We start from the raw sequence: 18344 nt of genomic DNA on the forward strand, positions 1-18344 counted from the left end.
ATGGCTATAAGAAGCTTACATAGTTGCTGTAGCTCAGAAAATTCATAATAACAATTCTTTTGTTCTACAGAACTTGCAATTCAATGAAGTTTCTTTTAAGTAATGTGTATGCATTTGTTTGATCCTTATGATTTTCTGAGAGGTCTGGGAAATAGTATATATTTGTTCATTTGTATACACATATGGTATAATAAAAACATAGTATAATAAAACAGTATATATGGGTGTTCATTTGCATACACATATGGTGTAATAAAACAGTATATATAAACAATATATATTGGTGTTCATTTATATACACATAAGGTATAATAAAAACATATGGTATAATAAAACCATATATATAAACATTATATATAGGTGTTTATTCGTATACACATAGGGAATAATAAAAACATAACACTAGGAGAGTAACCAATGGTCAAGTTCTAAATTAAAGAGCTTAGTGAGGAAAAAATACCATTTTAACAGTAAAGATTTATACAAATTTTCATTTATAGAGGGGAATTTGACTAAAAATTTCTAGAGTACAAAAAAGAGCCTAGATAAAATCCACTAAAATATTCAGATTTCACACTAGTTTTCTTATAGTAACTTCCTCAAGTTACATTCATTTTGGAAAATCGGGTTATTGCTTCATAAAATATGCAATAAATCAAGCTAGATATGAGCTCTAGACAGTTTGATTAAAGTCTATTCTTTTGTTAGGTCATTTCCTCGAGTAACACTTTAGAGAAACTTCTTCAAACTTTAACCTTTCCTGAATATAAGGTTCATCTTGCCTGATAAGAACATAGTACATAGTACAAGGAAAGGAAGTGTATGTATTGTTTTGTTTCAATTATGTGTTTAAATCTAATATACAAATTTCTGTACAAGTGTGGTACAGGTAATATAAAATATGTAAGGAACAAAATATGAAAATCAGCAGCTTACACCCAGCTCAGATAACACACACAGTCTCTTACAGCTTTGAACAAATAATAAGGCATGTCTATTTTAGTCCAGACAAGAAACCCTCACATGAAGAGAAGAAGCATCAAGTTTCTTCATGGGTTGTTGAAGTGGTTCATCCTCATGTTGTCCTGACCCTGTAACCTACCCCCAGAACACAAGGCCTCCCATCTCAGACCCACGGATCAGAATCTTAGAAAAGTGTCTGTGGTAGTTTGGAAGAAAATGACCACCAAAGGAGTGGCACTATTAGGAGGTATGACATTGTTGAAGTGGGTGTGGCTTTGTTGGAGGAAATATGTCACCATGGGAGGTGGGTTTTGAGATCTCATATTTGCCTAAGCCATACCCAGCGTCTCAGTTCATTTCCTGTTGCCTACAAGATGTAGAACTCTCAACTACCGTCCAGTACCATGTCTGTCTGCACGCCACCATGGCCTACCATGATGATAATGGACTGAACCTCTGAAACTGTAAACCAGCCCTCCAAGTGAATGTTTTCCTTTGTAAGAGTTGCCATGGTCATGATGTCTCTTCACATCAATAGAAACCCTAACTAAGATAGTGTCTGAATCCTAATTTAATAAAACATATTTCTCATTTTTAGAGCCCAAAAACTTGCATTTCATAAAATTTCCCCAAGTCTCTTGTAGGCGAATCCTTGAGAGTCTGTTTAAAGGGATAATATGGATTTATTATGATACACTCACAGATACACAACAAGATAGATTGCCTCTGCGGTCCTCCGTTCTGCCCCGGGGTGAATGCACCTGCGTGTAGTCTGATACCCAACCACCCCTCAAGAGAGAGTGACTGCCCCCCCTCTTTTTTTTAAAGGGATCAAACCAGAAGCACTGCCACCATTGGGTCAGCCCAAGGTCATGGGCACAGTGAATACCCACTATGGTCTCTCTCTCTCTCTCATTGTTTTCTGAACTTGCCACTTTTCCTTGCCAAGTTACCTATGACAATTTGATGACACCTCCCATGGCCTCCAGCAGTCTCAAATGAGAAATGTGGACAGCATAAATTGTGAACTATTAGTGGATTTATGATGAATGGTGAAGAACCACCTAGCTACTAGAAAAGCTCCCCCTAAGTGTGGAGATAACTCTCTTATAAATTACTCCTGTGGTTTTGGCAGCATACAGCCATCCATGCCCTACAGAAGGAGTTTGATTGTATGAATGTAAACTTTCTTGTGTCAATTAGGAAAGAGAAAAGCAAATATCATGAGGACTCAAGATGTGTGCGTGACACCTTGGGTCCATCATCTGTTTATTGTACTTATTATGGCGCACCTACTATTTCAGAAGAAACGTCTTCATTTCTCTCTAATTAGTGGTGGTGCACGTCTTTAATCCCAGCACTCAGGAGGCAGAGTCAGGCAGATCTCTGTGAGTTCAAGGCTAGCTTGGTCTGCAGAGTGAGTGCTAGAACAGGCTGCAAAGTTACACATAGAAATCCTGCTCAAAAAGCAAAACAACAAAAGCAAAAAGAAACAAACAAAAAAGAACTTAAAAAATCTAAAGACCACCTTTGACTAGAAATTAAGGTATTATGATTAAGAAATCTTAATGCAAATATAAGGTTTGCTAACATTTTGCCTTATTTTGTATTATTTGTTGCGAATAAAAAATGTTATATATTAGCCCATTAAGGTTTATAAGCAAAAATCTACTTTATGAAATAACAGTTTCTTCAAAAATACAGTGTTGAAGGGGGCATGAAGTTGATAGAAAACCTGTAGGAACATAATGATCTGATAAGTTTGGAGGTGAAGATGGGTATGTGAAGAACTTTTTCCAGACTGTAAAAAGCAAGTTGAAGGGGATAATGTGAGCCCCAGCCCAGGGAGAACCCTCCCTAAACACCCGATCTGGCAGCCACCCAATGTCTGTCTCATCACTGCTCAACTCCTCTAGGTCAAGGAGGCGGTCACATCTTTCCTGACCCCATGAAATCCTTGCCACTTTACACAGCCTTGTACATCTCATCATCATTAATCCCAATGTCATCTCTTGTTCCCTCTTGTAAAGGAAGCTGTGCTTTTCTTCAAAACTTTTCAGATGCTACCTCGTGTGGGAGAACCCAACCTGGTTTCTCTGTCCACTGCACAGCCACTCATGAGTACCTTCATTTCATGATTCAACCCACCGAATGTCCATTTTCAATGTACAAATCACGTAACTGTTCCTAAGCCTGTTTCTCCCAATAACTGTGAGCTATTTGAGGGTAAAATGTGATGTTTACTTACTAACCACACAGCACATAGTCCGAACTTAACAGTTATCTGTTAGGAGGGAAAACAAAATGAGGTGCAGAGTATTTATTCAGAATAGAGATGCTGAGGGATGCCCTGGGGAAAGATTTGACATGGAGCTGCAGCTGAAAGAACTGACTTCCTAGCCCACAATTGCTCGCTGTATTGTAAAGACGTACAGCACAGGAGTCATCCCATACCAATGGAGATCTAATTAAAGGCCCCAGGAGGATGAGGAGGGAAGGTTAGCTTAGGAAGGAAGGCTTTAATCTGAAGTAGGGAAGTTAGGACTGAGGAGGAAGACAATGCCTCCCTCGAAAGCATTTTCCCGCTAATGAGTAGCCAAGAAAGAAATGGTTCAGAGTCGCCGCTGCCCTGGAGGCCAGGGAGAAAGCACCCCTCAGCCAAACCAGTGGGCAGAACAACCTAAAATTCAGGCAAAGGTGGACCCAGGGCTAGAATTTCGTTGGATAATTCTCCCTCTTAGGAGTGTATTTAGATCAAGTTTTCACGGGCAGTTCCCATGGTTGGCATTTCAGACAACAACATAAACACAGATTTACATGGAGATAGCAGAGGACTCCCAAGCCTCGCAAGTTTCCACAGGTGGCTTTAGATTGAAATATTCTGATTGTTAATTTTATTTATTTACTTTTTGTTTGTTTGTTTTTATATATCATGAGGCAAGGTCTTGATATACAGCCCAAACTGGCTTCACACCATCGTCCACTACTGCTAATCTGCAAGTCCTTTTTGAAAACTAATGTTTTTATGTGAGCCTCATACGCTCATAGTTAAAATGTTTTAAAATCAATTTTAACTTATTTTTTATTCATATAATACAAAAGGAGAGAGAGCTACTTTTACCGATTTACTGAAGAATCAGTCTGAGGCTTTCCACAGCAGTGAGAGAAGTTGATCTCACTGCAGACAGTTATCACAGGCTTCAAGGGCTCTGCCCAGAAGGTTTTGCTACCTTCTAAAACACTGTCAAGAAAGGAGTAAAAATATATTTCAGAGCAGCTCAGGCACAGGAGTTTCTGCAGAACTTAGAGCACCATTATGTACAAGATCAGCTTTTCTCCATCTTTTACCTGTGATCAGTCTTCCACACTGCACACTATCAGCCACATGTTTAAGAGTACATTCTTCAACGGATTACAAATCAGTCAGATCTGATGGGCTGTTGGGAATGCGTGTGCACTGTGTGTGTGTGAGAGAGAGAGAGAGAGAGAGAGAGAGAGAGAGAGAGAGAGAGAGAGAGAGAGAGAGAGAGAGAGAGAGAGAGAGCTCTCATTAAGGGACGATCTATGATTTGACAGCCTCACTGCTGCGCCTGCTGCTGCCTCTGTTACTGCGGCTGAAGGGTCTGTCATGAGTTGAAAAGGGACGTGAGGCATTGGAGGAACTGCCGCTCCAAAGACTGAGCCTCTGCTAAGTGATCTCCCTGCCAGGAAGACTAGACAAGATTTTCTGCAGGACTGGAAACTTGGACCTATTTCCCCTTCGTCTGCCCTGAGAAGCAGGCAGCGAGACAGAGTGAAAAGGTAAGAGAAGAAACTATCTTCTATTGAGGCAGGAGATTGGGGAAATGGGGAACTTATGTGCAAAGGTTTGCTATTTTATACCAATGATGTTTTACTCCTGAGAGCCAGAGGCAGTAGCTAAATTCCAACCAGGCTTGACCACTGAGGCTTTCAGCTTTCCCACTGGTACCTTTTCCTTCTTCACTGTACTTTTTCCGAGCATCTGAGGGGTTTCTTTGTATTTATTTTGCAACTAGCACATTTTCTTTTTAAGTTTGGAATTGTTTGCTTGTTGTTTTTTGTTCTCCCGAGTGGACCTGGTTTCAAAAGAGGAGTCTTTTCTGCCTCTCTTGTCTTCTGCATTTTTCTCTGTGAAGAGAGACTTACCTCGTCCTCTTAGCATGATGTGGTCAAAACAATTGCTACGTTCTGCCTAGAATTGCAAAATAAGGAGTTTCCAGAAGTGCATAGGAGCCCCGTTACTGTAGAAACTCAGGTGTAAAGAGAGGAAATGAGTTGCCTGTGAGTGTGGCTTGCTTGGCGGTCATGGCATTGTGAGTGAACATGTGTGTGACTTTTCCCAGGGGGAAGAAGTACTTCAATAAAGGTGAAGCGTAGAGAGATGTTCTAAAGAGTCTGTGTAAGAGAAACTTCAAGCCACGGAAGATGGAGAACGAAACAGTCAGTGAACTGAACCAAACCGAGGTTCAGCCCCAGGCAGTGGTGGCGCTCGAGTACCAGGTGGTCACTATCTTACTTGTGCTCATTATTTGCGGACTGGGCATCGTGGGCAACATCATGGTTGTCCTGGTGGTCATGAGAACCAAGCACATGAGAACCCCTACCAATTGCTACCTGGTGAGTCTGGCGGTGGCTGATCTCATGGTCCTGATAGCTGCAGGCCTCCCCAACATAACCGACAGCATCTACGGTTCCTGGGTCTATGGCTATGCTGGTTGCCTCTGCATTACCTATCTCCAGTATTTAGGGATTAACGCATCCTCATGTTCCATAACCGCCTTTACCATTGAGAGGTACATAGCAATCTGCCACCCCATCAAAGCCCAGTTTCTCTGCACATTTTCCAGAGCCAAAAAGATCATTATATTTGTCTGGGCCTTCACATCCATTTATTGCATGCTCTGGTTCTTCCTGCTGGATCTCAATATTAGCACCTACAAAGGTGCCATTGTGGTATCCTGTGGCTACAAGATCTCCAGGAACTACTACTCACCTATTTACCTAATGGACTTCGGTGTCTTTTACGTGGTACCAATGATCCTGGCCACTGTGCTCTATGGATTTATAGCGAGAATCCTCTTCTTAAACCCCATTCCTTCTGACCCTAAAGAGAACTCTAAAATGTGGAAAAGTGAGTCAACCCATCAGAACAAGAATTTGAATGTAAATGCCGCCAACAGATGTTTCAACAGCACTGTGTCTTCCAGGAAGCAGGTAAGCAAAGCTGAACTTGCAAGTCAAGAGGGGAAGTGTGGAATAGAGATTAGGTAAGATGATATCAACTTTGTCCTACTTAGGTGACGGCAAAACCAAAACACAATCATGCAAATGTTTCCCAGTGTAAGCTTCTGCTTTGCATGTTAAACACACCTCTGGATCCACTGGAGATCTAAAAATAAGTGGAGGGATTTGCTAGTCCTGTAGCAGGAAGCAGATCCCTGTTAGGATGAAAGGGATTGTAAACAGAACCCCAGGAGTCTTGGCTTAAAACTCTTGTGTCTCTCAGAAAATGTTAACTGAACATTGAGAAAACTTCCGGCCTCTGTAGGGGAAAATTCTATTGCATGACGAAGAAAGGTAATTTCAGGAATTTGACGACACAGTTATCAGGAAACTTTGAGAGTATATCAGTGACTCAAAATAAGGAAACTTTTTTTGCAGTGTGCAGTTTCTCATCCCGAAAAAAAAAAAAAAACCCAAAACAGGTAACCAGCCTTATTTGGTTGGTCTTAATGGAAGATGATTTTCTAATCCTTTTCTCTTGCTCTCTCCAAGTTATCCTAGCATGCAGAAACTGGAAATACATTTTCCACAGGGGAAAAAAAATATTTCAAAAGGATGATCAACATCAAGCTGAATCAGTTAAAAACAATTTTTTAATGTAGGTTTCTAGCTTAGTGTAACTGGAACTCTTTTATGTGTTCAGGTAACCTAAGTGCACATGTAGCTGCAGTGGAATGATGGTTTTATTAGTGAGTAAAGCACCTCATTCATCAGATAATATAAAAATAGGAGGCTCTATGACATATACTCATCTGTTTGTGTCGGCACAAGGATCCTGAGAAACACATGAGCCCAGCTCTCAGTTCTTCCTCCTTCTCTCTTGCATGTAATAAATAGGTAGTAGATATTTATTCTCATAATGAAAAGAGAAATCATGCAATCAACAATACTGGTTCTTTCAAATCATCTGAATTTTCTTTTCATTTCCTTCAGTGAAAACAGTTAGTTGCATTTATATGGGTAGAAACCTGAGTGTGCTCTTAAAAGCCTGTATGTGGATCTGGCATACTGTTACCTCTTAATCTGTAGGCTACCTAAAACATTATGAACTGTGACTGGATAAATAAACACACATGTATACGTGCACACAACAGGGCCAACTCATAAAAGTGGAGATGCTGGCAATAAAAGGTGGGCTGTAACTGAAGAGAATGCATACAGCATTTTAAATGATGCGTGACACTCAATTCACGTGGCATTTATTATGAAGACAGAGGGAGCACGTGAGTAACAACTACCAAGTCTTTGCTTCCATGGCTAGACAGCGATGCTACCTAATGCAAGGTGTAGCTGGACATTACCCAAAGCTTGATTCGTGGAGATGGAGAGAGAAACATTGGCCACTTGCCAAGACAAATATTAACAATGCAATAAGACAATCAAGAATATGAACATATTAACTGGAAACCAAACATTAGTTAGTATCAGCAGCAAGGGTATATTGTTCCTTATACCCATGTTTACATTATATATACACACACACATATATGTGTGTGTGTGTGTGTATATATATATATGGTATTTAAAGCTTGTTTGTCTGGCCTAATGTCCATTCTTTTGATTACAGTCATTAGCACCTATCAGCATTTATAATGTACTTTAGATTGCTAGTTAAGTTACATGCTCACAATACTTTCTAAGGATGTTAGTGGTAAGCATGTGAGAGTCGTGTAGAGTTTGTAGAGATGAGAAGCTGACAGCTCTAGATGAGGACGATTGGAAGGCTGAGAGATGGCTGGCAATATGTTTGCATGAGTAAGATCCTCCTTGTCAGAGGTTCTCAACCTGCCTAAGCTGTGACCCTTCAATGTGGTTTGTCATATTGTGGTGGCCCCCAACCATAAAATTGTTTTCACTGCTATTTCATATCTGTAATTTCGCTACTGTTGTGAATCATAATGTAAATATCTGTGTTTTCTGATGGTCTTAGGCTACCTCTGTGAAAGGGTCATTTGACCCTGATGGCGTCAGAACCCGCAGATTGAAAACCATGAACATATGAGACCTAAGGGATGAGAAAGGGGGCATTCAATATGTAGCAGGCTCACACTTAGTCCCCAAATAATGAAATTATTCTTTTTTTTTTCTCTTTTATTTTATAGTTACAGGCTATAGGGAGACACCTGGTATGGGAGACATCTGGTATGGGTGATGGGGACTCAGGTACTTGGGAAGACCAGCAAGCACTCTTAGTGCTGGGTCAATGAAATTATTCTTAAATAGAATACAAGAAGTAAAAGCAATAATGCCTTATCTGGTTTTCCTAAGCCCCAGTTTTCTCATCAATAAAATGGGTGCTTCTACTTGTATGGTTGTTGATGAAACCAAATGAGATGCATTCTTCACCGTGGGGAGTGGCCCCAGAGAGTGGGATCACAGCTGAATGAGGCCAGTGTGTTCTAAACTTAGAGACCTATATTCTGCCTTCGCCCTTTTCGAAGAAAGTCTTAATTCTGCATAAGGTTCAAATCTGCATGTCCTATAACCTAAGGACTTTTATTTTAATATTTCTCTCTGATTTTTTCCTTTTAGGCAAGTGTAATTTACATTTTAATAAATACTTATCTGGGCCAGCACCTTCTTACCGAGTTACTAAAATCAAATGCACATAGCTTAGAGGGCTACATTTTCTTAAAAGAAAATAAAAGAAAGATTGTTTTTGTGCAAAAGACGAATGTGATGCTTTCTTTGCCTGCCATTTCACTCATATCTCTAATGTAAAAAAATCTAGATCAAAAACTTTTCTCTATTACTCAAAGACTTGATTATATTGTGGTAAACTACCTGAGTTGAGATAAATTAAATTCAGCTGCACTCAGTGGCTAGAAGCTATGTAAAGGGATTGCCTGACTGAATTAGTCTTTTGTTTATCAGTCGGGTAGTTTGACTCTAAAGAGACAGGGTTTAAGTGGTGGTTTTGTTATACTTTAGCTCTACCTACACAAAGCCATAAGGCTGCAGTGCATTCAGCTCCTATGTTCAGCATTAGGAAGAGAAGCCATCTCTATCATTGACTGTATTTCTGCATACGTTATTGAATTTTAAATTTGGAAATACAGAGGCCCTTTTTGGTAAAACTCTGTACTATCAATAAATACATTAATTTTAAATATTTACTTTTCATAGGCCACGGGGATATGTAAGATATTTTACAAACCAGGCTTCTGGTTTTGTTTCCAGGGGAACCATTTAGCACTTTCTCTTGTCTTACAAGATGAGGAGTAGGAAAATAGTGTGACCTAATCCCAATAGAAGCTTCCAGAGATATGATCAATTTTTTGTAGGTTTATCTGATTAATCCTGTCTTCAAATTACCAGTCATTCCTCCTATGAAGTGCTTACTAGAGAAAACTGTTGAAAGTCCAAGAAACAAAACAAAACAGCTTCCCTTTTAAAAGCAATATGTGCCATTTGGGGATGACACTGAAGATGTTGTAAATGGTGTCATCCATCCCTGCTTTTCAGGAATTAAATCTTCCTTCAACTCCTCCCCCATATGTTCTGACGCAGTCCTAGCCATTCTGTGCGCTCATGGAAATAAAGGTTGTAATGTGCCTGCACTCCTCTCCTCCTGCCTTTCTCTAGTCTTTCTCTAACGTTACCCACCTCCCGTACACACATGCATGCACATGTCTGTAGTGGTATATAAATATATACATACTCATGTGTGTGGAAGCCAAAGCTAGCATGGGGTATCTTCTCTGGTTGTCCTTTGCCATACTCTTTAGACAAGTTCTCTTACTAAGAGAGCTCACGGATCTGTCAAGCCTGGGCTTACTGATTTGAGCAACAGCACACACGGGTACTGAGGATGGGAATTCCAGTTCTCGTATTTGTGCAGCAAACTCTTTACCAACTGAGTCATCTTTCTAGCTCCCTGTGAGCTCGTTACAGAAACCAGGAAGACATCAGTTGCCATAGCCATGCTAACAGGGAAGGTAGAAGGCTCACATGGCCTCAACTCTAGACAAAGAACTGCAGGCGACTATGGAATGCTGAAAGAAAAAGAAATAGTCTTCCCCAGGGAAGAGTACAGTAGTCACTTATCCAGTATCAAATGGACAGGGCTGAAAACATGTCAGTAGCATCACACAGGGGGAAGCAGCTGTAGTTATACAATAAGGAATACATACAAATACATATGCACACACACACACACACACACACACACACACCACCAACAATAACAACAGCAATCAAAGGAAAGGAGGCCCTGAAGGAGAGCAAGGTGAAGACAAGTTGGAGGGCAGGAAGGGAAACTATGTAACTATAATCTCAAAAAATTAAAAATAATGTATTTAAAAAGAAAGAATCTTGCACAAAGCACAAAGAAAATTAATCATGGTGATGATTCAACCCTGTGATGTCTGCACTTCAAAGGTTAGGCAAGAAGACTAGAAGTTCAAGGCCAGCTAGTAGAGTCACTGAGCAGTTTATCGAACACAGCAGACTCTAATTAAACAAACACAAAGGAAAGAGGCGAAGGCAAAGTCCTCTATGCCTTGGCCATAAGATTTGGGAGCACAAAGTCTTGTAAGCTACATGACTCAGCAGTCTGCAACTGCATGCACCTCTTGGAGAACAACTCTCCTTCCTGCTTCAGAACCCAGCTCAACATAATATAATCTCCTGTCTCACCCAGGACCTTAGCCAGTGAGTGTCAGGCATCAGAGTAGTCAGCTTTTTAGCACTAAGCCTTAATTAAAGTTGGAAGTGCAGGTCTTTAATGCCAGCACTCAGGAGTCAGAGATAGGTGTATCTCTGAGTTCAAGGCCAGCTGGTTTACAAAGGAAGTTCCAGGGCAGCCAGTACAGTTACATAGAAAAACCTGGTCTCAAAAACACTTTCCCAAGTTTGCTAGGGCTGTTTATACTGGCTTGCCTTTCATGTTTAATTGTTTTATTTCTTCCCATCATGCGGACTCAGCTCTGTTCATACTAGTGTAAAAAAAAAATCTAAGTTACAAAAAATAAGTAATTTACCCCTTAACACACAGGTAGTTAAGTATGCCACCTGGATTTTATTTAAAGAATAGCTTCCTGTTTCCTGATTCATATATTGTTTCAAGGGCATTTCCCATAGATACACTAAATGATAACCTCTATAGCTGTGTGATTTGTGTCCTTCATCCTAGATAAGTACACCCTGCTTGTTTGCAACTTTAAAGATGCAGCTTTCAGCCAAATACATATGTGTATGTTTGCATATATATGTGATGTTTAATATATATTAGTGTATTATATATTAATAGATATACATATATACACACAGAATGTGCAATCAATACATCTCCCAGTGGCATATGTATCCATATGTACATATATGAATATATTATATGTCTACAAAAGGAGAAATCCTGTACCACTGGAGAATTCTCAGCTTGGCTGATAGACAAAAAGATCTTAAAATCAGCTCTTCTTGAGAGTCACAAACTGTGCTTATCTATACAATTCCTTATGAATTAAAAAAAAATCCAAATTTTCAGGGTGATCTGTAACATTTCTTAAGTCTTGATGCCTTTTTAATAAATAGTAGAAAAGTAAAGTGTACACCTGAGTTAACATTTAGCAAAATTTCAAGTCTCGCATTCATTTTTAGTCAATACCCCCTATAATGCCATTAAACATTCTTTCACAAACAGGACCTGTCTAACATCACCCTAAATGGGGAGGATGAGGGAATATTGGACGATAACTTTTTTTTAACCTTCAAGAACCTTCATGTTTGCCTTGCACACAAGCAACCCTGAATCAATTACAATGTCCTGCAAGAAACAACAGACGTGGGTGGTGGTGGCATGAGGGAGATTGTGACTTTCCTATGCCTCTCCTGTCCGTTTTCTGTTTACAGATAGAAACCCAAGAGTCCGTCTAAGCGCATTTCATTCCTATTATGTCTGACCTAAATCCAAGCAGTAGTGAAGATCTTGAGGCTCCAGTGGTGACTCCCGTAGCTGACCCACTTCTCCGCCCACACTGCCATTGCGCCAGCTCACAGCCTCACACTGTTCTATTTCAATGCCTCTCCAGCTCCCATCCCCCTCCACCAAAGCACTCTGCACATTGCTGATTAAGTGATCTCTCTCATGGAGAGCTACAGTATCAAAAATAGTTTTTAGGGTTCCCTGAAGCCTACCATTTAAACCGCCTTGCATAACAAATAAAATCCTGGCACCTTCCCGCACTTTTCAGCTTCATCTCCCATGGCTCTCTCAACTTACACCTTATGCTCCAACAGAGCAAAATTATTTTCAGTTCTCTGAAAATGCTCTGTTCTCAGCCAGAACCTGCTTCATCTGGCAGTTTCCCAACTATCTTTCAAATCTCAAGTCAATCTCTCATGCACGCCGCAAAGCCTTTTCTGAAATTCTCAGGCAGAGTTACACATCCGATTCCCTAGCTAGCAGTACACATTTAAGTGCTTTTCCTATGCGTCCATAGCATGTTGCATTTATTTCTTATTTAGTAACATTAGCCAGTAGAATTATTAACCTGTCTGCCTTCTATTCCTTCCGATATCCTAAATAGCAAGACCTTGTGTCCTCTCTGATGCTCAGCACTGAATTGGAATGTGATAGGCTCTCCAAGAGTAAGGAAACACTGGTGCCTTGTGGCCTGGGAGCACAAGTTTTGCAGGAGCAGGCTGTCCATTCTTTCCACCTCTGCACCCAGTACCACCAAAGCATTGCTTAAAATTGACCTTGTTTTCCGTGATTTCACTATAGAAATTAATAAATGTGATGATAAAGTCTTTTCTCCTTTTGTTCAGATAAATAAATGTCAAATATTTACCGGCATATTCCTCAAAGACACCACTTTTCATGAGTAATATAAGTAAAAGTGTAAAAAGTAAATCCACATGTGCTTAGGGTCTCATTCATAGCCAACAGTGTGTTGCCCATAAGAAAATGCTACCTACGTGTGCCATATCCTTCCCTAATCATAAGTAAAATTTGCATCTCTTTTATTAAATACTTCTTTAAAATCGAAAATTATTCAAATGAAACTAACCAGTAGATGGAGATGAACTTAGTAGATAAGACCTTGTAGGAAGATTTTTTTTTCTACAACTCTGACAGGGCTAATTCTGAAGCATTGCAGAATCGGACAGTAATTCATTTTGTAATACAATCAATATCCAGTTGCCTTTCCCACCAGCTTTAAAAATCTTCCCCTGAGGATTTCTTCTTTGGACAGAAGAAACAAAGAGGTAAAGCAATGGCAACCCAGGGAAGATAAGCAATATGTGTACCTGTGTGAAGACAGTAATAGATCCAGGTAAATGTCCCTGTGTAACTGACATCATGACCCACAAAATAGTATTTCCAGTCTCCTCTAACTGGCTTTGAAAACCTTATCATGTTTTCTGGCTTAGCTCACCTGTAGTTTATTTAATCCAATAATCATGTATTGAGCACCAATCTCATGCCAGGCACTGTCTTTAAAGAAAAAAAAAAGAAGAAAAAGAAGAGAAAAACCACTGATGTCACTGTTGTGTAGAACTTACTGTAAGACGTGAAAGATTAACACCTATAACAGGGGAGAGGCAGGCAGTTAAGGTTTATAGTGTGCAGAAGAGGCAACAATAAAGGGTGATTATGACATATAAGGCTAGAGAGCCAGCATCAACTGCGGTGAGACCTACTCCCATTCTTAAAGAATAATTATCTGCCAAGCCAAGACAAAAAGCAAAGATGTTCATAGAAGCAGAAGTCATCTGTGTAAGCAAGGTATTCAATATAAGACCCTGGCATGTATTTTGTGATATCCGAAAGCATCTTAACTTGGTCAAAAAGTACTAGAGAACCAACACAGTCTTTTCCAGTGGTGGTAGAAAATGCAACTTGACATTTTTAACTTGATTTTAAAATTATACTATCTAGCCAGCAAGAATCAAGGAGCCAGAAATGAGGTTATTGCAATCCAGCAAGAAGGATATAAGACTTGGGATAAGAAGCAATGGCTGAGGTGTGTAGGAAGGACTGCAGATAGGAAATATGTAAAAACAAAATCAGTAGACACTAACAGCAAAATTTGACAGGAAGGAAGACAGAGTCTTAGCTGGAATGCAAGCAGAATGCTGGGATACATATATCACAAAGTGAAGGCAGAAGAGCTCTTTCATCGGGCCTATGATGTATCTAGCAACAGGTTTTGGGTCTTCCTAAAGTGCCAGGAATGGGTTTCCTCTTGTGGAGTGGGCCTTCAATACAATCAGAAAGTGGTTGGTTGCTCCCAGGATCTTCATGCTCCTACTGAGACAGTGGGCATGTCTTTCCAGGACAGCCATTATTGAAGCTCTGAGGGGTCACAGCTTGGTAAGACTAAGGATTACTTTTATTCTCTAGTAGTATGCATAGAACCTTCTGGTACTAAGAAAGCTATCTAGTAGGGATGAATGAAGCTTCCAGGTCAGGGGGCGTGGAGAGTTGTCCCAGCAATTAAGATCACTGGCTGCTCTTCTGACTTGCTCTACCCAATTCAATTCCCAGCACTCATGTGGTGACTCAAAACTATGTACAAATCAAGTTCCAGGGTGTCGGGGGGTTCTTCTGGCCTTTGTGCACACCAAGAATTCATGTTATGCATAGACTTACATGAAGGTAAAACACTCGCTCATATAAAAATAACAAATTTTAAAATCTTCCAGACCAGTAACAACTTGATTTCTCCATTCTGTTATTCAGATCTGTGTGGTGCCTTCAGCAGTAGGATCTTACTATCATGGTCTAGACAGTAAACAAGAGTATTGGCTGCATTATTAGCTCGCTGACCCATAACTCATAAAGAGATAATTCAATTCAGGAGCTGAAGTTTTGATTTGCTAGCCTGTGGTGTCTAATACTGAAATTTATTTTTAAAATATCACTTATTTACTCATTCATAAAATATCAAAACTATAGACTGATATTTCTACTATAGACAGTAAACATGTCTAACAGAATATTAAGGAATACTAAGTCAGTAAATCATTCTTGAACTCCTCTGATGTGCTCAGAGAGAGTTACACTAAGAATACCTCTAGGTCCCATGCATAATAAACATTCATCAACTTTTTATTATATGTTTACATTATTTGTGTGCTTTGAACAAACATACTAACTCAGTAAATCTCCACAACAATCTTGAGAAGTGGAGACTAATTATAGAACGAACAGGATTTCTTAGTCACCTGTGCCAGATCGCATCTCTTTTTAATACAGCTAGGGTTTGAACACAGTACTTTTCCTCCAGAATATAAGGGTCAGGGGAAAACTCAATGATTAGTTTAGTAGGAGTTATATAAATTTCTTGAAGCTGGGAGCATGAAAGGTATATGGAGAACTGAGGAGGACTGTTGAATGGAAGAAGTCTTTTCAGATAAAGGAAAGAAGAAGTGTGAAATTATGTTATTATCAATAGAAGAATAGAGAAGAGGCCAGTATGAAAATAAGGATTTCTGTCTCAGAAATGCTATCATATAAGACAAATGTTCATTTGACGAAAACATGGCCAATAAACTAAGAGATGAAAGAGACTGAGATTGGAACGGTGAGTTCACCACAGTCACCTCTTTATTTGCTAAAAAGTTCCATCTGAAGCCCTAATTCAAATCAATAGAGGCCAAATACCTCTCTAAAATAGAAAAAGGAAAAAGCTCACAGGGAGAAATTCCTACCCCACCCTGAATCTTAAGCGAGGTCTGTTCTTTCTCAGTATCTCCAGCATACATGTCTAGGGTTGAGCTGTTTCTCTTTAACTCAGATGTCTTGGTTGTCTTGACTCTTTCCACTTTGCCTCTAAAGAATTCAGGAAACCCACTTAGAAGAAATTAGGCTTGGGATAAAAGCCCACAGTTCTTGACGTTGCTGCTGACATCCATCTCAAAGATACACAAAATGCTCTTAATAAAGTGAGCTGGCCTCAAGAGCGCTTGACTCTTCGTTTGCAGGCAAGCAGATTCTGAGCACACTAGAGAAATAAGCCAGAAGTTCTCTATCTGTGCTTCGCTCTTGCAATCAGCAGCACAGGATGTCTGTTTATTCCTTGGGGAAACGCTCCCAATTTTGTGTCTGTCACTCAAAATCCAGTATGGGCTGACTTTGGAAGAGTGGGAAGCTGCGGTGGTTGACCATATTTTTTAAACTGAAGAGTAATAGTTTCTATTGCCAGCTGCTCTTCACTGGCATACACTTCCTCCGGATAATGCTCAAGAGATGTTATTGAATTGCACTAGGCTTACTTTTTCTGTTGCAATAATATTTTCAAATGGACAAATATCTTTGTGTATGCATACTGTAAGTTTAAAAAGCACTCATTGATTTAAAGCAATATTTGAAGTAATCACTGCTCAAATACTAGAAGGAAGCATATTTTCTTTGAACACTTCAGTAGTGAGATATAAAAATTACTGGGCTGTGGTAGACTTAACTTACCTCAAATGAATCGTAGTGATTACTGAAAATGTCTTGAAGGCATTTTAAAAGGAAATAGTTTTGTAAATGTCCGTTATGTATAACTCTGCTATCTAAAAAGCCAAGCTTTCATCATTAGGATCCCATTTATTCAGGAAGGCCACCTTTGACTGACCTAAACTTGACCCAACATGTTTTTTTAAGAGTTCAAAATTAAGATATTTTGTAACAATGGGAAATTTATTTTGTTAGAAACTCTAATAATTTTTCACCTCAAAGAATAATGACCAGCAAGCATACAATTCACAAAGATACATTCCCTAAACAGAAGCTAAATGTCAGCACTGAGAAGTAAAAGAGCCTGGTAAATGGTCACAGATTAGAACTGTGGGAAATAAAATGCATAAACGACTGAAACAAATCGTGATTTTCTTGGGTACTGGCTAGTCAATCGTTTTTGTATTTGACAGTTCACACTCATCATAAAGATGTGAATATATTCTATCTTAATAATGTGTTTGTCTTCAACATTTGTTCCACTCTAAACTCACTGAAACAGAGAATTCTCCTGTTAGTAGCTGATTCAAATTCTAATAGTGAATCCACACTGGAGGCTTCCCTAGAGCATAGAGACTTTTGGAGAACCTTCCACTATTCTCCTCAAGCCCTCCTCATGCTTCCTCACACCAGTTTGAGAACGACTGTTAAAACATGCCAGCTTGCATCCTCCCTTTACCACTTCACACCACACCACCTGTCTGTTCTTCCTGACAGTCCTAATGTGCAACCATCTGCCCCCTTGCACTGGTATCGGGTGTGTTTTAACCATTATGGTAGGTAATACTGCTGCCCTCTTACTGTGCGTCAGGCACAGTGCTAAGGGGCTTTCCCGTGCCATGCCGTTTACTGCTGTTGCTATGAAAGAATAGAGATCTGAGGCTTAACAATTTCATCAAAGTCCTCAAAAACTGGAAGAACAAGAAATCTAATTCTAGTAGGCAATCACAGCCTTTGATCCACATCCTCACATTCTGGTCCATCTTAACTGCATGCTGAATATGAGACAAAGATGGACTGTATTTGCCCAAGAAAAGTGAAACTTATCCTTATATACATAGCAACTAAATTTATTAGTCATTTTACAAAAATTGCGTTGAATGTTTCATTAAAAATTCTAACCACTAATTAAACACTTAAAAACCCAGCAATGAACAAATTTTCACCCCATGAACCTCACATTCTATTAGGAAAGGGCATAGAAAAATTGGTAAACACACATACTATGCCAAGGTGGAATACATACAATTTTGAAGAAAATTTGTGAATATAAGGGGAATAAGAAAAGGATAAAGTAGATTCATCATTTTAAAAATAACAATTGTAATTCTATATGCACACATGAGCAAATCAATGCTTGAAACTCAACCAAGTCCTTCATACTTGCTGCAATAGTAAAACGGCAGGCTGATCTCAGAGGTCATTAGGCTTTAAGCAAAGAAATGTGGCATTAGTAATACCAGTTTTATTTCATAAAACTTATTGACATTCATTCTAAAGCAAAATGTCTTATGTGTTTTGATTAAAAATTGAAGCATTCCCCAGTAATGGAAGAAGGACCCCTAGGAAGAATGATGGCTAAGAGAAGTTGTAAGAAGTGATCTTTTATCCAAATATTGTGTTAGCA

The 18344-nt window shown here is 39.4% G+C and overlaps 1 protein-coding gene across 1 annotated transcript in view; it reads left to right on the forward strand.

Moving 5' to 3' along the window:
* Positions 1 to 4737: 4737 nt before the first annotated feature.
* Trhr (thyrotropin releasing hormone receptor) overlaps positions 4738 to 18344 on the forward strand; it is a 28919-nt gene continuing 15312 nt past the window's right edge. Inside the window, exons 1-2 of the mRNA XM_057792585.1 lie at positions 4738 to 4764; positions 5328 to 6198. Coding sequence (XP_057648568.1) covers positions 5410 to 6198 — 789 coding nt within the window. The 5' untranslated portion in view covers positions 4738 to 4764; positions 5328 to 5409. The remainder of the gene's footprint in view (positions 4765 to 5327; positions 6199 to 18344) is intronic.

The sequence above is a fragment of the Chionomys nivalis genome, chromosome 17 (assembly GCF_950005125.1).
Source record: "Chionomys nivalis chromosome 17, mChiNiv1.1, whole genome shotgun sequence".
In the NCBI taxonomy this organism is placed as follows: Eukaryota; Metazoa; Chordata; class Mammalia; order Rodentia; family Cricetidae; genus Chionomys; species Chionomys nivalis.